The 21,473-nt window shown below is 70.0% G+C and overlaps 6 protein-coding genes across 6 annotated transcripts; 3 read left to right on the top strand and 3 right to left on the bottom strand.

The window, feature by feature from the left end:
- Positions 1 to 3,094: 3,094 nt before the first annotated feature.
- AURANDRAFT_15332 (hypothetical protein) lies at positions 3,095 to 3,544 on the top strand (the record flags this gene model as incomplete). The annotated part of the gene is made up of 1 exon (XM_009038905.1): positions 3,095 to 3,544. A coding segment is annotated over one exon (450 nt), but the record flags the coding sequence as incomplete, so codon positions are not given.
- Positions 3,545 to 5,250: 1,706 nt separating this feature from the next.
- Positions 5,251 to 5,634, bottom strand: AURANDRAFT_6625 (hypothetical protein; the record flags this gene model as incomplete). Its single annotated transcript, XM_009038618.1, has 1 exon — positions 5,251 to 5,634. A coding segment is annotated over one exon (384 nt), but the record flags the coding sequence as incomplete, so codon positions are not given.
- Positions 5,635 to 9,689: 4,055 nt separating this feature from the next.
- On the bottom strand, positions 9,690 to 12,237 carry AURANDRAFT_26531 (hypothetical protein; the record flags this gene model as incomplete). Its single annotated transcript, XM_009038636.1, has 2 exons — positions 9,690 to 11,239; positions 11,439 to 12,237. 2 exons carry the CDS (start codon positions 12,235 to 12,237, stop codon positions 9,690 to 9,692), a joined length of 2,349 nt encoding a protein of 782 aa, XP_009036884.1.
- Positions 12,238 to 13,022: 785 nt separating this feature from the next.
- Positions 13,023 to 15,926, top strand: AURANDRAFT_64095 (hypothetical protein; the record flags this gene model as incomplete). The annotated part of the gene is made up of 2 exons (XM_009038906.1): positions 13,023 to 14,192; positions 14,298 to 15,926. The coding sequence occupies 2 exons, from the start codon at positions 13,023 to 13,025 to the stop codon at positions 15,924 to 15,926; spliced, it is 2,799 nt and encodes a 932-aa protein (XP_009037154.1).
- Positions 15,927 to 17,898: 1,972 nt separating this feature from the next.
- On the bottom strand, positions 17,899 to 20,069 carry GUA (hypothetical protein; the record flags this gene model as incomplete). The annotated part of the gene is made up of 2 exons (XM_009038635.1): positions 17,899 to 18,907; positions 19,206 to 20,069. 2 exons carry the CDS (start codon positions 20,067 to 20,069, stop codon positions 17,915 to 17,917), a joined length of 1,857 nt encoding a protein of 618 aa, XP_009036883.1.
- Positions 20,070 to 20,204: 135 nt separating this feature from the next.
- Positions 20,205 to 21,071, top strand: AURANDRAFT_64093 (hypothetical protein; the record flags this gene model as incomplete). The annotated part of the gene is made up of 1 exon (XM_009038907.1): positions 20,205 to 21,071. The coding sequence occupies one exon, from the start codon at positions 20,205 to 20,207 to the stop codon at positions 21,069 to 21,071; it is 867 nt and encodes a 288-aa protein (XP_009037155.1).
- Between the last annotated feature and the right edge of the window lie 402 nt (positions 21,072 to 21,473).

The raw sequence follows: 21,473 nt of genomic DNA, 5'->3' as shown, positions 1-21,473 counted from the left end.
CTCGTCGACGGCCCTCGCGGCGTCGGCCTCAGCGATGGAGTGCGACGACGCCCCGCTCACGAGCGAGGACGCGGCGCTCATCGCGTCAATCGTTTCGATACTCGAGCGAGAGGGCGACCTCAACGAGGCCTCCTGCGCCGGCCGGCGGGCCCTGGAGGAGACTTTGGACGCGCGGGACGCTTTGGCCGAGGGCGGCGAGGAGCCCGACGGCGTCGTCGAGGCGCTCGAGGCCATCGCGGCCATCTGGGAGCTCTGCGAGATCGGGTTCTTCGACGTCGCGCGGCGCCGCGGGTCGCGGCTCGCCGGGTGGCTCCGGCGGCGGTGCGTCGACTGGGCCGTCGAGGAGGCGGAGTTCGACGCGCTGCTGCCGCTGCTGGCGCGCCTCGAGACGGCGCCCGAGGCCTGGACGGCCGACGGCGACGCGGGCGCCGAGGCCGCGACGCCGTTCTGGCAGCTCGCGTACCGTTTGGCGTGCCGGGGCCGGTGCGCGGACGCGTGGGCCGTGCTCAAGACGCACTCGACGATGGCGTCGCGGTCCCTGAGCCAGCTCTGGGCGCCCCTGGGCCGCCTGCTGGAGACCTTCCCGGACCCGCCGGACGCGGCCGACGACGACGCGCTCGAGACGTACGCGGCGCGGCTCGGCCCCTGGAAGCGCGACGCGGCGCGCGCGCGGCGCGCGGCCGAGGCGGGCAACGCGCCGCTGCTGAGCGCCGTGCCGCCGGCGCGGGCGCTCTTCGCGCTGCTGGACGGGGACGTGGACGCGGCGGCCGCGGCGCTCGGCGGCTTGGGCCTGTGCCGAAACCAACCACTGGTTTGGGGGGTCCCCACCAAACTTCAGAACTCTCTATCTCGGTCAAATCGAAGTCGATTCGGCTGATTTTTGGACGGATCGATCGCTCTCGTCGAGTTCTCGAAGCCCAGCCGAAGAGCTTGTGTCCAAACATTCGAATACGCTCACATTGAAGTCGGGTTGAAGATTTGGTTTCGGCACAGGTCTGGGCTGGGAGGACCGGCTGCTCGCGCGTCTCCTCTTCTTCGTCGACGCGCCCGCGAGCAACGCGCCCTACGGCGCCCGCATCGCGGACGTCGTCGTCGAGGCGTCGTCCCGCGCGGCGGCCGAGGACTTCTCCGAGGCGCGGCGCCAGCTCTTCAACGCCGTCTTCAAGGACGGGGACGCGGCGTCGGCGATCAAGGTCGTCCACGCGCTCGCGGGCGAGTCGCCCGCGGCGCTCGCGTGCTGCGCGGCGATCGCCGTGCTCGCGAAGCGCCGCGGCGACCTCTTCCCGGGCCCGCCGCCGGGCCAGGCGCCCCTGCCGGACGTCGGGGCGGGCCTGCTCGGCGCGGTCGCCGGGCGCGCGACGGCGTCGGACTGGCGCCTCGGCGCGCGGCTGCTCCTGCTCGGCGACGACCGCGCGGGCTACCGGGCCCTGCTGGCCCGGGCGGACCCGGCCGACGACGCCGGGGCCTGGGAGCTCGCGCGGCTCGCGGCGGCCGAGGGCCAGGCCGCGGACGCGCGCCGCGTCTGCGACTCGCGCGGCGACGCCGTCTCCGCCGCGGGCGACGTCCAGGGCGCCGCGGCCTGGTACCTGCGGGGTGAGCTGCTGGATGATGATGCTTTACGGGCGCGGGGCGAGCGCGAGAGCGCCGCGGAGCGGGACCTGGGCGCGCCGCCGAAGCCGAGCGCGCGGCCGTTCGCCGTCGACGGGCGGTTGGAGACGCTCTGCGGCGCCGAGGCGGCGAGCCTCGTGGCGGCCTTGGGCGCGGCGCTCGCGGGCGGCGCGCCCGGGGCCTTCGAGGCCGCGGCGAACCGCGCGGCGGCCGTCGCCGACGCTCTGGGCCGCGCGCACGACGCGGAGGACCGCGAGCGCGCGGGCCTCGGCGCGCTCGTCGTCGCGGCGCGCCACGGCCCCGAGGCGTCCAAGCTGCTGCGGCTGGCGCGCGTGGCGCTGGCGGCCGTCGCGGGCGACGCCTTCGGCGCCGGCTTCCGCGAGAGCGAGCTGCCGCGCGCGCTCGTCGTCGCGCTCGGCGAGCGCGGCGAGGCGCGCGGCGAGCCCGGGTCCGCCGTCGCCGAGGAGCTCACGGCGCTCCTCGCCTTCGTGCTCCACGTGCTCCGGCGGGCCGCGGCGTCGCAGCCGGACCCGCTGCGCTACGTGGCGTCGGGCCCGCCGGCGAAGCCGCCCTTCGGCTCGAACGACTGCCTTGTGCTGCTCGACGCGACGCAAAGGAACGCGGACCGCCGGGACGCGGGGCTGCTGGACGACGGCGCCCTCGCGACGCTGAACCACCTCCTCGTCGAGGCCCTCGCCGTCGCCTTCGCCTTCGAGAACCACGACGACCGCGAGCGGAACCTGCCGGCCATGGACCTCGGCGACGAGGACGCGGTCGCGCCGCCGCTCACGCGCGCCGCGGCGGACCTCCTCGAGGACCCGGACCTGTTCTGACGATGGAGCGGGGGATAAGAAGACTATGGCAGGGTCGTGGCCTTGCGTCTCGGAGGTGTGCTCGTCCGGTCCCGAGGCGCGCGAGGAAGTCGTCGACGGCGCAAGGTGCGCACGAGAGGACGGCCACGGCCTTGCAAACATCTCGAGGATCGCGGCGCACTCCTTCGACAGCCACGGCAGCCGAGAGCACGTCGATCTGACAGAAGCCAGCGCGCAGCCTCGTGCGAAGGCGCCCGGCGCCGGTCAGCGGACCTCGCATAGCTCTCCGCATCTCGACGCACACCATGCGCGTCGCCGCGCTCGCGCTCGCGGCGGCGGCGGCGAGCGCCTTCCAGGCGCCGCGACGGCAACTCGCTCGCTCCACCGCCCCCCTCGCCGCGCGCCCGGCGCACGCGTTCGCGGGCCGACGACGAGCCGCGCCGCTGGGAGCCCTGCGGCGCGACGGCGAGACCTGCGAGGACCTGGCCGCGCGCGAGGAGCTCGAGCGGACGACGTTCACGCCCGGAGCGCTCGCGTACGCGTTCGCGGGGCTCGCGGTGCTCTTCCTCCTCGCGGAGACGGCGTCCCAGGGCGCCGACGTCACCCTGAACACGGTCTTCGCGTCCCTGCCGTCCGTGGACCCGAAGGAGATCATCAACGGCGTCGCGGACGAGGTCGAGAAGCTCGGCCCGCTCGGCCCGCTCTACTTCTCCGTCGTCTACGTCCTCGCGGAGGTGCTCGCGCTGCCCGCCGTGCCCCTCACGGCCTCCGCGGGCTACCTCTTCGGCGCCGTCGAGGGCACGGCCGTCGTGCTCTTCTCGGCGACGATCGCCGCGGGCGCGTCGTTTCTCATCGGCCGGTCGCTGCTCCGCAAGTGGGTCGAGGGCATCGCGGCGGAGTCGGAGCAGTTCCAGGCCATCGACCGCGCCGTCGCCGCCGAGGGCTTCAAAATCATCCTCCTCCTGCGGCTCAGCCCCATCTTCCCCTTCGCGCTGTCCAACTACTTCTACGGCCTCACGGCGGTGGAGTTCGGGCCCTACCTCGCCGCGACGCTGCTGGGCTTCGCGCCGGGCACGTTCCTCTACGTCTACTCGGGCGAGGTCGCGAGCCTCGTCACCGCGGCGCCGGACGACGGCGGCGGCGCGCCGTTTCCGTGGTACTTCTACGCGGGCTTCCTCAGCGTCGGCGCGTTCATCGCCGTCAAGGTCACGGAGGTCGCCACCGCGGCCCTCGAGGAGAGCTCGGGCATCGTCAAGGAGGACGCCTAGGGCGCGCCTTTCAGGGCACGCCCGCGCAAGAAAGCTAAAGCTGTGAGTGAACTCCTTGTTTTCAAGTTCGAGCTCAGGCTTGCGGGCGCTCGCCGCGGCGGCGGGTCCGACGCGCTCCGCGAATCAGCCTCGGCGCTAATCTTCTCGTCGTCTGAAGTAAGCGAGCGTCGTGGCGCATCGTCGGGAGCTCGAGAGGACGGCGGCGCGGCTGTGTGCGTCAACATGAGTGGTTGTAGTTGAAGTGTGGTGAAGGGCGAGTTTTCCAGCATGGGCGGCTTCCGCGTCGCATTGCTGGCGCTACCGGCCTCCCTGGCCCTGCTCGTCCCGCAGACCGTCACGCGCCGCGCGCACATCGCCCCGAAGTACGCGACGGGCTTCGCCGTCGAGTACGACGACGACGCCGACGCCGACGGCATCGTGCTGCACCACGACTACGATCGCTGCGCCGACGACGACGGCGCGGCCTTTGCGGAGGAGGAGCTCAGCGACATCAGCGACATGATCGCGCTGCGCATGATCGCGAAGCGGGACCGCAACTACGACAACGCCGACGAGCTGCGCGCGGAACTCGCGGACGTCTTCGACGTCTACCTCGACGACGGCCTGCGCGAGTGGCGCACGGGCGCGCCGCCGTCCGTCGCCGAGGCGCCCGTCGTCGCCGTGCACGTGCCCACGGGGTCGGGCTTCGCCGTCGAGGACCCGGAGGCCGACCGGTCCGAGTACGTGCCCGCGGGGCGGAAGCCGCTCGACGCCCAGGCGGACCGCTACGCGGCGCTCGTCGCCGGCGGCGCGGCGCCGGCCCAGGTCTGGGTGCGCGCCGACGGCCTGGACCGCGACTTCTTCGTCGGCCGCGTCGCGTCGCCCGCGGGCGCCGCCGACGCGCTGAGCCTCCAGATCGACCTCGTCGAGTGGTCCGCGCGCGAACTGCACCTGCCCATCGGCGGCAAGCGGCCGGGGAGCCTGCGCTGGTTCCTCGCCGACGACGCCGACGACGCGAAGGTGTCCGCCTGGGAGGCGACGCCGGGCCTCGAGGCCCAGCCGTCGGACCTGGCCGCGCCGGCGGCCGCGTCGGAGCACCTCGCGAAGAAGCCCGCGGAGCCCCTCAAGCCCAAGGACGCGGGCTTCCTCGCCGCCAAGTCGCCCCTGCCGCCGACGACGCTCGGCAACCTCATCAAGGACTACCGGGACCACGCCAAGGGCGGCGTCGGCAAGGGCTACGAGGCCAAGAAGCCGACGGGCTCCGCGGCCGGAAACACGGGGCGGGCGCAGCGCCCTTCCTAGGGCGCCCGTCTTTCGTTCGATTAATAGCCTCCCGGAGGACACCAGAACGCGACGACGTGGCTCGCGGCGTCGAGGGGGATGGGCCGGGCGGCGTTCTTTGCGCTGAGCTTGGAGACGAAGCTCGCGAGCACGCGGCGGTGCGCGTTGACGTACTCTGGCCAGCCGCCGGCGGCGCGGATCGTGGCGATCAGGTCGAGGGCGGATTCGTTCAAGGGGGGCGCGAAGGGGGATGCATTGAAGGGGTCGCGGCGCAGCGGAAGATCCGCGGTGGGGATCTCTCGCGCGCCGGCGCGGAGAAAGATCTTGATCACCTCGCGGCGCCCGAAATAAATTGCACACTTCAGGGGCGTCCATGAATTATTTCTGTTTGCATCGTCGATGCGCGCCCCGCGCGATAGGAGTAGCTCCGCGCATTGCTTCCGATTCCTACGAAGCAAATGGGAACCCGTGGGCAAAACGTACAGGGGAGTTTTCCCATTTTCGGCAGTCGCGTGCACGTCCGCGCCGGCCGCGAGCAAAAGGCCCATGATCTCGCTGTTGGCATTAAATGCAGCCAAGTGGAGCAGGGTGTATGCTTCGACAGCTCTCACGTTGACGTCAGCCCCTTCGTCGAGCAAGTACTGCACGGCTGCTGTGCGATCTTTCAGCACAGCATTTCTCAGAGGGTACCCGCTCCCGGAGTTCACGTCCGCCCCCTGCGCCCGGAGCTCACGCATCTCATCGACGTCTCCGCCCTCGGCGGCCTGCCCGAAATATACATCTACAAGCGGTGTGTCCATGTCTGCAGCGCGGAACGAGGGGCGTGGGGCTGCAGCTCATAAGCCGGGCCTGAGCCAAAGTTTACCCAGGCAAACAAATTCGTTGAACGCTCTCGATCGATGGCAGCCTCATCTTGGGTATTCCTACTGCTCGCGACAGCGGAATGCGCACCGAACGCACCGAACACACCGAACAACATCGTCTTCATCCTTACCGATGATCAAGACCAAGTGCTCGGCGGCAGCTTCCCGACGACAAGCGGCGCGACGCCCATGCCCCAAACCCAGAAGCTCTTGGTCGACGGCGGCGCCCTCTTCACGAGCAGCTTCGTCCACACGCCCGTCTGCTGCCCGAGCCGCGCGGAAACTTTAACGGGCCGATACCTCCACAACCTGAAGACGCCGGGCGTCTGCACGACGCCCTACGACGGCTTCGACCCCGTCACCGGCGGCGCGTGTTGCATGCACGTCGAGGAGGACAAGGTCCACGACGCGAGCTTCGCGGCCAAGCTCAAGCGCGCCGGCTACGCCACGGGCATGTTCCAGCGTCCTGCTGCCGTCACGATTTTCCAGATTTTGACCGGGAAAACGAAAAGGCGTCACCGACGCACCTCGTAGGCATGTTCGGCAAGTATTTAAACTTCTGCCCCGGCGACTGCGGCGACGAGTGCTCCGGCGCGCCGATCCCCGAAGCCTTCGACGCCTACCTCGCGAACGGCGGCGGGCACTACTTCGGTCCGTCCTTCGCCGTGAAAAATGTCGACGGTCTCGACGACGGCACCTACGACGCGCCGGCGGACGCCTACACGACGAGCGTCGTGGGCAACTATTCCGCGGCGTGGATCGAATCAGTGAAGGCGGGCGCCGCGCCGTTCCTGGCCTACGTCGCGCCCAAGGCGGCGCACGACCCCTTCCAGCCGGCGGCCTGGTACGCCGACGCCTGGGACGACGCCTGGCCGGCGGGCGCGCCGCGGCCGCCGTCGTTCAACCTCTCCAAGGCCGCGCGGCGGCTGCACCACCCGACGGTCGCGGCCATGGGCGCGATCACGGACGACGTGGCCAGTTGCATCGACGACGACTTCAAGGACCGCTGGCGCACGCTCATGTCCGTCGACGATCTCGTGGCCGGCATCTTCGACGCGCTCGGCGACGCGCTCGAGGACACGTTCGTGTTCTACACGTCGGACCACGGCTACTCGCTGGGCGAATTGAACCTGAACTGGGACAAGCGCCACGTCTACGACTTCGACACGCGCGTCCACCTCGTCGCGCGCGGGCCGGGCGTCCGGCCGGGCGCCGTCGTGGACGCGCCGTTCGTGACGAACGTCGACCTCGCGCCGACGTTCCTCGACCTCGCGGGCGTCGACGCCGGCGACGACGTCGACGGCCGGAGCTTCGCGCCCTGGCTGCGCAACGCGACGGTGCCCTGGCGCGACGAGGTCTTCGTCGAGTACGCCTACGTCGGCATCGGGCCCTACTGCTCCATGGCCGAGCCCATCGAGCAGAGCGACAACAACTTCGTCGCGGTACGGCGCCGGGACCTGCTCTACGCGAAGTTCGTGAATGGCACGGACGGGAGCGTGGACTTCGCCGGCGCCGCGCACCACGAGGAGCTCTTCTTCCTCGACGACGACCCCCACCAGCTGCGCAACGCCGTCGGCGGCGCGGACGCGGCGCTCCTCGCGGACCTCCGGTCCAGCGTCGTCCGCTGGTTCAGATGCGCGGGCCCCGCGTGTCCTTAGCATTGGTAGCAGCGGCAGGAGAGGTCCGCGGCGACGAGCGCGCCGCGGATCTCGTCGACGACGTCCGCGCGCGCGGCCGCGACGTCCGCGGCCTCGAACGGGTCCGACGGGAGGTGGTAGAGCTCGACGGGGTCCGTCGCGCGCGGGCTACCCGTGGTGCAGTTCTTGTAGACGATTTTGTAGTCGCCGCGGAGCGCCGCGTAGCCCATGACGCCGTGCTTCGGCGAGAAGCCGTCGCCGACCCACGTCCAGTAGAGAAAGTCGTGCGTCGGCTGCTTCTCGCCCAGCAGCTCCGGCACGATGGAGAGGCCGTCGGTCGCCGGCGCGTCGGAGACGCCCGCGAGCTCCGCGGCCGTCGCGAGGAAGTCGCTGAAGAGCCACTCGTGGTCGCTCCAGCCCGGCGCGACGGTGCCCGGCCACCGCGCGATGGACGGGCTCCGGACGCCGCCCTCGTAGAGGCTCCGCTTGAAGCCCCGCAGGCCGCCCGTCGAGTTGAAGAACGTGTGGACGTGGCCGCCCTCGTTGTGCGCGCCTGCGGTCGGACGCCTGGGGCGCGCGCGCGGCCGCCGGGACGCGGCGCGCGCGCCGTTGTCCGACGCGAAGAGCACGAGCGTGTCCGGGTAGTGCGCGTCGAGGTAGGCGACGAGCTCGCCGATGCGCGCGTCGAGGTAGGTGATGGCGCCCGCGTGGACGCGCTCCACGTCGGGCCACGATCCCGAGCGATCGTACGCGAACGTCGTCGGCGTCGGGTTGCCGTCCTCCTGCGGGCGGGACATGACACGAGAGGCATCGTCGGAGACGCCGCGCGACGCGCGGCCTTGTTCGCCGTCCAGCCGCCCGCGTGGGGCGTCGTGAAGGACAGGTAGAGGAAGAAGGGCTCCGCGCGGTTCTCGCGGAGCCAGGCCATGGCCGCGCCGTGGAAGACGTCCGTCGTGTAGTTGTAGCGATCGGGGTGCGCCATGCAGGCGTCCCGCGACGCGTTGGCGTTGCCGAGCGCGACGTCGCCCCAGCCCGGGTTCTCGCCGAGGTCCGACGGCGCGAGCGTCAAATTTGGCTTCGCGCCGGAGTCGACGGCCGCGGGGTACATGTCGTGGCACGCGCCCTGGTCGACCTGGCCGACGAAGGCGTCGAAGCCGCTGCGCAGCGGGTCGCTGAGGGGCGCGGCCTTGCCGAAGAGCGCCGTCGCGTAGCCCGCGGCCTTGAGCACGTCGGCGACCGTCGTCGCCTGGTTCGGCGCGATGCTCTGGCCGCTGAAGCCGCGGGCCTGGAAGTGGCCCGAGTGGACGCCCGTCATGAGCGTCGTCCGCGACGGCGCGCAGACCGTGTAGCCCGCGTAGGCCCGCGAGAACTTGAGGCCCGAGTCGGCCAATTGGTCGAGGTGGGGCGTCCGGATGCGCCCGACGGCCGACGTCGCGGGGAAGCTGCCCACCTCGCCGAAGCCCATGTCGTCGGCCATGATCCAGACGATGTTTGGGGGCTTCTTCGCGGCTCTGGCCGAGACGAGCATCGAGAGCAAAAGCGCGCGCTTCCACGAGCATCGCGAGGCGAAGCTGGGGCCCAAGTTCGCAGCCCTCATCGTGACCTCGAGAAGAATCGAGTAAGTTGCAGGGAAAGAGCGGTGCTCGTGGAGTGAACAAGCTATGGCATCCGCTCCAAGCTCTCTGACCGCAGCGCGCGTCGCGCGTCGCTGCCTCCAGCGAGTACCGCATCGATCGCACCAGCTCTCGACGACCGCAAAGCGACCGACGGTCGGCGCCGCGCTCACGACCTCGCGCCGCTTCGACGCCGACGACGTCGCGGCCTTCGCGCGGCTCACGGGCGACGACAACGCGATCCACCGGGAACCGAGCGACCACTTCGCAGCGCCCATCGTCCACGGCGTGCTCCTGGCGTCGCTCTTCCCCGCGCTCTTCGCCGGCGAGTGGCCGGGGAGCGTCTACCGAGCGCAGACGCTCGACTTCCTCCGGCCCGTGCCCGTGGCCGAATTGGTCACGGCGACCATCGTCGTCACCAAGGTCACGTCCGCGCGGCGCCGCGGCGACTTTGTCGAGTGTGATACGAGCGTTGTTTTGGACGACGGCGCCGCCGCCGTCGCGGGAACCGCGCGGCTCTGGCTGCCGCCGTAAGGAGGGCTACCTACGGAAAAGGGAGTGGCGGGTTACTACGGGCGCGCGCGGGAACGTGGATCGCGCGCGTCGACTGGGCTATCGAGGCGGCGGCTCACTTGTGGTCGTCCTTGCCCTCGTCGCGGGGCGCGGACGACGACGAGGACGGCTCGTAGGACTTGCCGTGGCGCGCGGCCTCCTCGCGCTTCTCGAGGTCCTTCTTCGCCTTGACCTCGTCCCAGCTCCACTGGACGGACGACGCGAGCTGCTTGAAGCGCTCGTCGGTCTCCGTCTTCTTGAAGGCCTCGAGGTGCTTCGCGCGGTAGGCGAGCACCGTGTCGACGTGGGACCGGTGCTTGACGGCGATCTCGAGCGCGCGGTCCCAGCGGAAGAGGCGGATGTTCATCTTGATCGCGCGGTAGAGCAGCGGCGGCGTCGCCTGGAGGAGGATGCGCTCCGCGTCGTCGGGCCGCCGCTTGTAGAGCGCGAGCTCCGCGGACTGCGCCTCCGGGCAGGGGATCTTCTTCATGTAGAGCACGTACTGGAGCTTGTCGACCTCCTCGACGGCCGCGAGCGCGATCTCCGCGACGTCCAAATTGCGCGCGTTGATGGCCATGGCCGCGAGCATGCACCAGCAGCCCTCGTCCTCGACGAAGCGGCAGAGCCGCATCGACTCGTCCCAGCGCGCGGCCGCGCCGAACGTGTAGAGCAGCGCCGCGTAGGGCGCGACGGCCGCGGAGACGACGGCGCCGTCGGCGCGGCGCACGGTGATGCGCGACGCGTTGAAGGACACGATCGTCGACAGCTTGCCGAACTCCGCGCCGTCCTTCGTCGTCAGCGTCCTCGGCAGCAGGTCGCGGTCCGTGAACGCGATGGCCGGGTAGCACCACACCAACAGCCGGCCGTCGGCGATGGCGCAGAGCGACTCCGACGTCGCGTTCCAGGCCGCCGTGTCGACCTGCGTGTGGAGCTTGTAGCTCTTGCCCGTGGACACCAGATACAAGAAGAGCTCCGCGTTGCGGTCGATGACGATGAGCTGGCGCTCGACGGAGCCCGAGGTGACGGGCGTCTGGTTCAGGGCCACGTAGACGACCTCGGCCTTGTGGGCGATGGGGTCGCCCATGGGCTTGCCCGTCAACACGTCGCAGCAGCGGACCTGCTTCCGGTCGCTCGGGTCGATGACGGCGACGCAGTCCGCCGCGAGCGACAGCGAGCTCGCGGAGAGCGACTCCGTGCGCAGGCCGTGGAAGCGGGGCTGGCTCACCTTGCGGCCGTCGTAGGAGTAGACCGTGATCGCGCTGGGCGTGAGCACGAGGAAGAACTTCTCCGCGAGCTCGATGAGGCTCACGGTCTCGGGCGAGTCGAAGATGTAGGGCGTGTTGAAGTTCGACACGCTGTAGACGAAGCACTGCGTCGTCGTCGACACGACGAGGTAGCCGTAGCCCAGCGCCATCTCGACGACGCGGTCGCGGTTGAAGTCGAGCGACTCGTACGTCTCGTTGAGCACGTCCTGGACCTGGATCTGGCGCTGGCCCACGAGCGTCGCCTCGTAGTTGTTCCACTCCTGCTTGCGCTCCACGAGGTTGCCGAAGACGACGGACCCGTTGCCGCCCGCGCCGACGAGCTGCGTGCCGTCGGACGTCCACGCGAGGTCCATGACGGAGCCTGCGTGGAAATCAAATCTTCAACCCGACTTCAATGTGCGCGTATTCGAATGCTTTGACACGAGCACTTCCGCCGTGCTTCGAGAACTCGCTGAGAGCAATCGATTCGTCCAAAAATCAGCCGAATCGACTTCGATTTGACCGAGCTAGAGAATTCTGAAGTTTGGCCCCGACGTCCCAGCTCACTGGTTGATTTCCACACAGGATGGAGCCCGAGTTGGGCCGCTCGCGGCAGCAGCTCCAGCCCGTCTTGTCGCAGAGGCGCAGCATGTTGTAGGCGCCCACGGCGAAGTAGGCGCCGTTGGGGCTCCAGGCGACGGCCGTGATGACGTGCGCGAAGGGCTGCGACTGGTAGAGCTGGCGGCCAAAGTGGTCCCAGACCTTGTACTTGCAGTCCTCCGCGCCGGACACCAGCAAACCCGTGACGTGGTTCCAGTCGAGGGCCAGCACGACCTGGTCGTGGGCGACCCAGCTCGTCGAGTTCTTGCGCTCGCCCACGGGCTCGACGTGGATCTTGCGCTCGCACACGAACGCGACCTGGTCGCCGCCGGGGCCCGTCGCGAAGCTGTAGATGGGGTGGTCCTTCTTGACGAGGGTCGATCTTAGATTGCCCGACTTGCTCCAGACCTTGATCTCGCCGTCCTCGCCCGCGCTGTAGAGCGCGCTGCCCTCGAAGTTCCAGACGACGCGCAGCGCGGCGCCGTGGTGCGCGGCGACCTTCTTCTCCTCGCGGCCGCCGCCGGTCATGAGGCGCAGCGTGCCGTCGGCGCAGGACAGGGCGAAAACGTCCGACGCGCCCTTGCCGATGTTCGGCATCCAGGCGATGGACGTCGGGTACGTGTCGAGCTGCGCGCATTTGCCCGCGGATTCGCCGTCGACGCCCCATTTGAGGATGTCCTTGTCGTCGGAGCAGGAGTAGAGCACGTTCGTCGGGGCCCAGGTCGCGCACGTCGCGATCTGGTCGTGCGCGCGCTTCTCGACGAGCTCGAGGCGCACCATGGTCGCGGCGCTTCACGAGCCGCGGCCGCCGACGGCTGTGCTCCGACGGTCTCCTTCTCACGGCGACGCGCGCACCGCCACGCGCCCACCGGGGACGCGGCCCGCGGCCCCTCGGACACCGGGACGCCGCGCGACGCCGGGAAGCGAGTCGCGCGGTAGCTGCCCGTAGAGGTTGGCTGGCTGTTTGAACGCGAGGCGAGGGCTGCCCCGAGGATCGGGCCGCGGCGGTGAGGTGGACGGTGCCTTTATTTGGCCGACGCGCAGCCCCGATGGCCACGACGGAGGCCGCGACGCTCCGGCCGGCGGCGGCCGGCGTGGTGGATGCGCCGCGTAGGACATCGCGGGCCAGGGCCGGCGTCGCCGCCCTCAGCGCCTTCTGCGCCGTCGTCGTCGGCGCGCGCCTGGGCGGCGTGGCGTCGCCGCTCCTGCGCGGCGGGGCGCCGACGAACCTGGGCGGCATCGCCCCGGGGGCGTCGAAGCTCGACTACACGCTGACCTACTGCGACTTCCTCGAGTTCGAGGGCGTGCGCGCCTTCCTCAAGAGCCAGGGCGTCGACAAGGACGACTGGTCCACGTTCGACGACTTGGAGAAGTACGTGCCCCGGGAGGTAACGTTCGAGGTCGCGCACGACAAGGTCGAGGGCGCCATCGGCGTCGGGGCGCTCGAGGGCTACGTGTTCACGAGCCTCGTGTACCACTACGACGGCGCCTTCACGGCCTCCTATCTGGTCGTCGTCGACTACTACGGAAAGCTCGTGCAGGTCTCGCCGACGTACGGCGAGACGATGATCGACAAGGGCTACACGGCGTCCAAGGGCGTCAAGGACATGGTCTACCAGGTGCTGGGCCTGAAGATGTTCAACAACACGCACGTGCTCCTGTCGCTCGGCGAGTCCGGGGGCACGTCCGGGCCCCGCGCGCTCTGGCACTGGCGCGCGGACGCGTACGTCACGCTCTGCGGCGGCAAGACGAACGACGCCCACGACATCCAGTGGGCCTACGAGGAGGCGGCGGTGTGGCAGGTCGACGGCACGACGAAGGTCGAGGAGGCGTCCGCCGCGACGGGCCGGATTCTGGACCACTTCGCGGAGGTCCGCGTGCAGGACCCGAACCACCTCCAGGCCACGGAGGAGGACACCAAGTTCTACATCTCGTCGCGCCAGACCAACGCCATCATCAAGATGAACGCCGACGGCGCCGTCGAGTGGACGCTCGGCGGCGAGTACGGCGACTACAAGATCGAGGACTACGACGGGACCATCTACCGGGCCGGCGAGGTCGTCTGGAGCGGCCAGCACAACGCCGAGTACTTCGGCGACGACGAGTTCTGCATGTTCGACAACCAGGAGGAGACGAGCAATCTGTACGCGCAGTCGCGGCTGCTGTGCGTGAAGCTCGTCGACGACGGCGACAGCAAGAAGGGCGTCGTGACCTTCTCCTACTTCATGGGCGCCTACACGCCCCACTTCGGGGACAACGACCGCCTGCCGACGGGCAACCAGCTCGGCGTGCACTGGCCCTACTACGTCGAGACGGACGACGAGTACGACGTCCGCGCGGTCGAGGTCGAGCGCGACTCGGGCGACCTGGCCTGGGAGATGAAGGTCCTGGGGCCCAAGTGCGACGCGGCGAAGCGCTGCGACCACGCCGAGGTCGGCTGGTACGCCTACTCCATCGAGCGCGTCTACGGCGCGCCGCTCCTCTGGGACCTGGAGTGCTCCGACGCGACGCTCTCCTTCAAGACCGTGAACAACTTCAAGCAGATGAACGAGTTCAAGGGCTACTACTCCGTCGCCGCCGCCGTGACGGGCGACGACGACGCCGCGTCCGTCGACGGCCACTTCGACTTCGCCGCGCACTGGCGCGAGACGGCCGTCGACGTCGACGTCCCGGCGAAGACGTCCCGCGTCCAGCTCACCGTCACGAACCAGTTCGGCGACGAGACCGCGGCCCACGTCGACTGCCGCTGAGGGGTCGTCGGACCTAATTACCTGTTTTGCTTTTCTTCAAGGTGAAGGAACGGTGCTCGTTTTTGCTGACTGTCGACTTCACTGGGGCAGCCTGTGCCCGCGCCGTCGGGCGGCGCAGCCATGCGGGTGGAGCCGCGGGGCGTCGCGCGGGTCCTCGCGTCCGCGGCCGTGAGCGCCGCGGTCGTCGCCCTGCTCTCGGCGCCGGCGGCGGGGCCCGGGGCCCTGCGCCTCGGCAGCAGCGCGGGCACGAGCGTCGCCACGCTCACCTACGGCGACTTTCTGGAGCTGGACGGCATCAAGAAGTTCCTCGGCGACGAGGGCCTCGCGAACGCGTCGAGCTACGACGAGCTCAGCGACCTCGTGCCGCGGGAGATCGTCACGCGCGTCACGCGGAACCGCGCCGAGGGCGTCGTCGGCGTCGCCGCGAGCCTCGGCTACGTCGCCTTTGGCCTGTCGCGGTCGAGCCCCCACGGCGGGACGACGGCGGCCTACGTGCTCGTCATGGACTACCGGGGCGCGGTCGTCGCGCTGTCGCCGACGCTGGGCAAGGTCCTGCGCCAAAAGGGCTGGTCCGACGCCGACGAGCGCGAGCTCTACAAGCCCCTGGCCATCAAGCCCTACAACTCGAGCGCGCTGCTCGTCGCGCTGTCGGCGAAGGCGGGCCTCAAGGGCCCGCGCGCGCTCTGGCACTGGAGGGCGAACACCTGGACGGTCCTGTGCGACGGCCGGGAGAACGACGCGCACGACGCGCAGTGGGCGTACTCCGGCGACGCGCTCTGGCAGGCCGACGGCTACACCGTGATCAAAAAATACGACGCGGCCACGGGCCGCGAGCTCGCCGAGTTCGCGGAGCACCGCGTCGAGGACCCGAACCACGTCCAGCTGATCGAGGAGGACTCGCTCGCGTTCGTGTCTTCTCGGTCGACGAACGGCATCGTCAAGGAGGACGCGGCCACGGGCGACGTCGTCTGGGTTTTAGGCGGCGAGCACGGCAAGTTCGACATCGTCGACGAGCGCGGCCACAACCACACGGCGGGGTCGAACTACTTCCTCGGCCAGCACAACGCGGAGTACTTCGGCGACGACGAGTACTGCCTCTTCGACAACCAGAAGGGGTCCGCGAAGAGCTCGAGATTGCTCTGTTTGAGGCTCAACGAGGCCGAGGGCGTCGCGACGGTGACGTTCATCTACTCCCTCGGGAGCAAGACGCCCCACTTCGGCGACAACGACCGGCTGCCGACGGGCAACTTCCTCGGCCTGCACTGGCCCGACACGGTCGACTACGACGACCAGTTCGAGGTGCGGGTCATCGAGGTGGAGAACGACGGCGACGTCGCCATGGAGATCAAGGTCGCCGGCGACCTGTGCCGGAACGCGACGGGCTGCTACCGCGACGACTACGGCTGGACGTCCTACTCGGCCGAGCGGTTTTACGACGCGCCCCTCGTCTACGAGACGACGTGCGGCCTCCACGCGGTGTCCTTCAAGACCGTCAGCAACTTCAAGCAGAACGACCTCGCGAACGGGACCTACGCGGTCCGCGTCAACGGCGACGAGCGCAAGAGCGGCGCGTTCAGCTTCAAGCCCCACTGGCGGCCCCAGGACGTCACCGTGGACGGCCTCGGCACGCTCGCCGCCAACGACGTCGTCATCCTCCGCGTCGCGAACGCCTGGGGCGACGAGACGTCCACGACGCTCGACTGCGCGCCGGGGGCGTAACGTTTATTGTGTTTTTTTTTCAGAGCCGCCGGCTTCAAGTTGAACATCAACGAGCACCAGCCTCATCTGTGGGCTTGCGTTGGATACCGGGGGGCGCACCAAAAAAAAATCGCTGCCCCGCAGGGGCGGCGAAGGGGAGGAGGGTAATTTAGAGCCTCTGGCGCGCGCCCGAAGGGTACGACCGGGGGCAGAAGCGGATGCGGTGCCCAAGGCACCGTGGTTCGACCTAGCGCGCAGCGCGCGGCGCGCTCCGCGGCCGCCACGGGCCCGAAGGCTCTCGTCCGAGATCCAGGCGGCGGCGACTGCGCGCGCGCCGTCCGCGCGGCGACGCCGCGCCGCGGCCCGCTCGGCCGCGGCGGCGCCGACGCGCGCGACCGCGCGCGCGACCGCGCGCGCGAGGACCGCGCGGCGCCGGCCCGCGGCCGCGCGGCGCCGGCCCGCGGCCGCGCGCCGCCGCTCGCCGCCGACGGCGCGCGCGCGCCAGGCGGCGACCGCGCGCTGCGCGCCGCGCCGCGCGTCAAGCGCCGCGGCCGCGCGCCGCGACCGCCGCGGCGAGTGCCGCGAGCGCGCCGCGGAGCGCGCGAGACCGCTGGACGCGGACGTGGCGCGCCGCCGTCCGCCGGAGCGCGCGGCGCGCGGCCGCGGCCCAAGCTGCCGCGTTGTGCACACGTCGGCGCCCAAAGCTTGTCGAGCCGGCAGCTTGTCGCGCCGACCGCCCGTCGACGCAGCGCTCAGGTCTCGCCGTCACGTCACGGACGTAGCAACGGCGCGGCTCGAGGGCTGCGTCGCGCAACGAATGCATCTCGTTGCGCGCGGAGCTGGCGCCGCCCCAGCAACGGCGCGGCTCGAGAGCAGCCCGTAGCAGCCCCGCAGCGTTCCGCAGCAGCTTCAGCACCTGACGGCACGGCGCGACGATGACGCGACATCATCGGACGGATTTGGAGCCACGGAACGTGAATGCGCTCGCAAAAACGTGCACTAGCGTCGAACGCAGCCGACGCCGCAGGATGGAGCTCTGCTTAGGCGAGAGCGTTGGAGCGTTTGCTGTCGAAATCAGCAAAGACTTCAGCGTTTGCAGGCGATTCTGTGGCTCGGGCTGCCCGAGAGCGGCTTATTCACTTTGGGTTCACCGCCTTGGTTTGCATCATCCCTATGTGGTACCCCCTTGGTTTGCACTGCTTTATTCACTTTCCCGGTATCCGCAGCCGGTCCATCTGTGTCAGATGGCCGTCCGTCAGCAGCTCTCTGTAGCACTGCTTCTGGCGCTCGCGGGCGCCGCAAACGCGCTCGCGCCGCAGCCATCGCATGCGAAGATCGCGCCGGCGTCACCACAATCACAATTGCGCCGACGAGTGTGCCTCGCGCCGCTGCTTGCGCCGGTGGCGGGCCTCGCCTCGCAGCCGGCGCACGCCGCCTCGAACACGAAGAAGGACGCCGAGGCGGTTCTCGTGAAGCTCGAGCCGCTCGCGGGCTACATCGATGACGCCAAGTGGGATTCCGTGCGAACAGTCCTGAAGACGTACGTCGCGCGGCGTCCGCGGCCTCCTTTCGCGCCGCGCCCGAGAGAACGAGCCGCGCCCTCTCGTCGCGCCGCGCGCGAGACGGAGACCGTGATCGCACATCCGTCCGCGGCCTGCTTGCGCGCCGCGCCAGAACGAGCCGCGCCCTCTCGTCGCGCCGCGCGCGAGACGGAGACCGCGATCGCGCAGGTCGCCCATCGCGGAGCTGTGGAACCTCGGCGCGAGCAAGAACTGGCTCCGCGCGGAGGCGCTCGCGGCCGGCGACCCCGAGCTGATCGAGCTCAGCGAGGACCTGTCGTCGGCGCTCCAGCTCACGGACCAGTACGTCTACGACAACAACTTCATCTACTTCCAGCCGGGCAACGGCAAGCTCAAGTACAAGGAGCCCAAGGACCAGGTCAAGGTCGCGCAGTCCAAGCTCAAGCAGATCATCGCCGCGCTCTAGCCGCGTAACAGAACACAGGAAATTTAGACCTCGACCTCCGGGAGGACGAGGTCGCTCGCCGGCAGCCCGATCTTCACGGGCGCGACGTCGTCGACGGGGCGCGTCCGGCAGACGTAGGCCGAGAAGACCGCGGCGGCGACGACGAGCAGCGCGAGGGCCGGCGCGAGGACGAGCGGCGACGCCTCCGCGAGGCGGCGGCCGTAGGGCGAGCCGCCGTCGTAGGACGGGCAGGGGTTCTCGGCCGCGCGGCAGTTGGAGCACTGCGTGGACCCGAAGAGCACGTCGGTGAAGCCGTCGTCGTCCGCGTACTTGCAGTGCTTCTGCATGTCGTAGGTGCTGAGCACGCACATGTTGCCGTCGCAGTCGTCCGAGTGGCAGTAGAGCAAGCCAAAGCACTCGCAGGTGCTTTCGAGGGACCGCGTCGCGAGCCACGTCGCCTCCTCGTCGAGCACGCAGCGGAGGTCGGGCGCGTGCGCGTCGGGCGACGTCGGCGCGCATGTCACGTCGACGTAGGGGTCCGTGAAGCCGTGCGCGCAGTCGCTCTTGCTCGCGCAGGACTCACCGAGGAACTTGCGCGCGTCGGGGATGACGCACTCGCCGGACCACTCGTACCAGCGGCGGTCGCTCTCGTAGCCGTGGCCGCACGACGCGTACCACGCGACGGACCGCTTCCAGCCCTTGGCCGCGTCGCGCCAGAAGGACCGCTCGCCTTCGAGCTTGTTCCATTTGAAATCGTAGCCGTAGTAGGTGCCCGGCGCCTCCTCGGTCGGCAGGCCCGGCGCCTCGTGGCGCGTCGTGACGCCGCAGTACTCGCAGGCCGCCGCGTTCGCCGCGTCGAAGCCGCGGACGACGAGGCCGCCGAGCGCGTCCGCGTCCTCCGCGCCGTTGGGGAACGCGAACCCGAACTCGTCGGCCAGCGGGCAGGTCTGGGCCGCAGCGCCGGCGAGCGCGGCGAGCGCGACGAGGGCCGTGGTCGTCGACATGGTGGTTGCTTGTTGTGTTGCTGGTCGTCGACGCTAGGTGAGTGCTCGTTGTGTTGCCGGTCGTCGACGCTGTTGGTGGTCGCTGTCGTGCTAGGTGATTGCTTGCGGTATTGCTGGTCGTCGACGCTGCGCGCGACCTGCTCGTTTGGTGTCGACGCGCGACTTGTGTGGTTGCGAATTGTGCTGCAAAATGCGTGGGTTCCTGCGACATGCCGAGAACCAGGATCGAGTGTTTCCGCGGCTTCAAGCCTTCAAGTTGCCAAGCTCAAAGATAACTCCAGCAAAAATAAAATTACTTCAGGCTCGCGCGGTACTTGAGCCAGTTGCGGACCTCGCACTGGCGGACGTCGGCGTCGTAGACGTCCTCGTCGACGCCGTACTTCCAGGCGACGTCCTTGCGCGCCTCGAGGCCCGCGGCGTGGAGCGCGGTGAGGTCGTCGACGTAGGCGTCGATGTCGTCCTCGGAGCGGAAGAAGCCCATGGCCGTCATGCGCTCCTTGCGCCCCGCGATGAGGGACGCGTAGTAGGCCAGGTCGTACTCGGGGTGGTACTGGACGAACCAGGACTCCGTGCCGTTGCGCGTCACGGCCATGGCCTGGACGCGGCTGTGGTCGTTGCCGCTCGTGACGACGGCGCCCGGCGGGACGACGGAGACCTCGTCGCTGTGGCTCATGAAGGCGTGGAAGCAGGACTTCTTGCCCGCGTACATGGGGTGGCCGCGGCCCTCGGGCGTCAGGGCGACCTTGCGGCCGAAGCCGACCTCGCGGCCGTTGGGCGACAGCTCGACGCGGCCGCCCAGCGCGACGGCGGCGATCTGGATGCCCCAGCAGCTCCCGAAGCTCGACACGCCGCAGTCGAAGGTCCGCCGCATGAGGTCGACCTGCCGCGCCACGTCGACGTCCGGCGCGTACGCGGAGTAGGAGCTGCCCGTGAAGGCCGCGGCGTCGAAGGCCGCGAGCGCGTCGTCGCTCGGCGGCACGTAGTCGTCGCTGCAGGGGAAGATCGTCTCGAACTCGAGGCGCACGCCGCGCGGCGCGTTGGCCACGAGCATGTCCTGGTAGAGCCCGCTGGCGAAGGGCATGCCGCGGGCGACGAACTCGTCGCGGCTCTTCTGCGCGTAGCCGTCGACGACGACGACGCGCAGCGTCTTGGCCGTCGTCGACAGCGAGCGGCGGAGGGTCGCGGCGCGCATCATGGCGTCGACGAATCTGGCGAATGAGAATGACGAGGGGCTGCCTCTTGATGATGATCGTGCAGCTAGGCTAGGAGAGCAGCAACTTGGCCCCGGTGATAAATTCCGGGCGGGCTGCCTCGCGCGCGGACGACAACTATGGCGGACTTTTTCGCGGCGAAGCACAAGATCCAGGAGGAGGAGGACGACGGCGTCAAGCTCGTCGGCGGCGGCGGCCACGGCGAGGCCAAGGACGACGACCCGCTCCTCGCGAGCGACAGCGCCCTCCCGGCGCTCGACAGCGCCCTCGTGAGCAAGATGAACGTCCAGGAGGACGCCCTGGCCCCCTCGGGCACGGGGCGCAGCGAGCTCAGCGCCCTCGACACGACGACGACGGCGAGCTCGGCGACGTCCTTCTCCACGGTCGGCGACGGCGTGAAGCGCGGCCCGTCGACGACGGTCGACATGCCCGCGATGCTCCACCGCCTCAACAACGGCATCCCCGTGCTCAAGCACGGCTCCGACGGCCGCGTCCGCGAGCGCACGCTCTACCTCGCCGCCGACGGCGGCTCCGTGGGCTGGCGCGAGGGCCGCAAGCCCGACCACTTCGTGCCCGTGCGCGACATCGTCGAGGTCCGCGCGGCGACGGAGCTCGACCCGCAGTCCATGGAGGGCGACGAGGGTCTGCCGGACGACAAGTGGGGCGACAAGCGCACGAAGAAGCGCGCGCCGCCGAAGAAGGCGCTCCGGGGCGTCGCGGGCACGCCGACGCTGCGGAAGACGTGCAAGCACGACCTCGCGCGCGTGAAGAAGGCCTTCTCCTTCATTCTCGACCACCGCACGCTCGACTTCGAGTGCCGCTCCGAGACGGAGGCGAAGATGCTCGTCGCGGCGCTCAAGGTCCTCGTCACCTGCCCCAAGCACCCGGGCGCGGTCTCGGTCAACTGCACGAAGATCGCCGCGGGCGAGGTCCAGACCTTCGTCCTCTCCGACGGCGGCCACCAGCCCGCGGCGCCCATCGCCTGAGCCCCCCAATGCAGAACCCGGCGGGCCCGCGCCGCGCGCACCCCCGACGCCAATTGAAATTCCAGACACGCCCCGCAATTCGCAACATGACCACCACCCCGCCGCCGCGCCGGGAGCCGAGTTAGGACAGCCGCGCGAGGTCCGACTCGCCGTCGTCGTCGCCGTCCGGCAGCGGCGCGAAGGCCGACGAGTCGCCGCCCTCGTACTCGAGCTTCTCCCGGATCTCCAGCTTGCGCTGGAGGTAGCGCTGGCGCTCCATGGACGACCAGTGGGGGATGCGGTCCCACTCGAAGTAGGGCAGGCTCACGGGCTCGAGGCCCCGGCGCCGCAGGAGCCGCTGCTTGAGCCGCGTGTGCCCCAGCGGCCGCTTCGACGGGTCGCCGCCGGGGATCCTCAGAGCGA

This window comes from Aureococcus anophagefferens, assembly GCF_000186865.1.
Source record: "Aureococcus anophagefferens unplaced genomic scaffold AURANscaffold_9, whole genome shotgun sequence".
NCBI lineage: Eukaryota > Pelagophyceae > Pelagomonadales > Pelagomonadaceae > Aureococcus > Aureococcus anophagefferens.
This window is presented reverse-complemented; position numbering and strand designations above follow the sequence as displayed.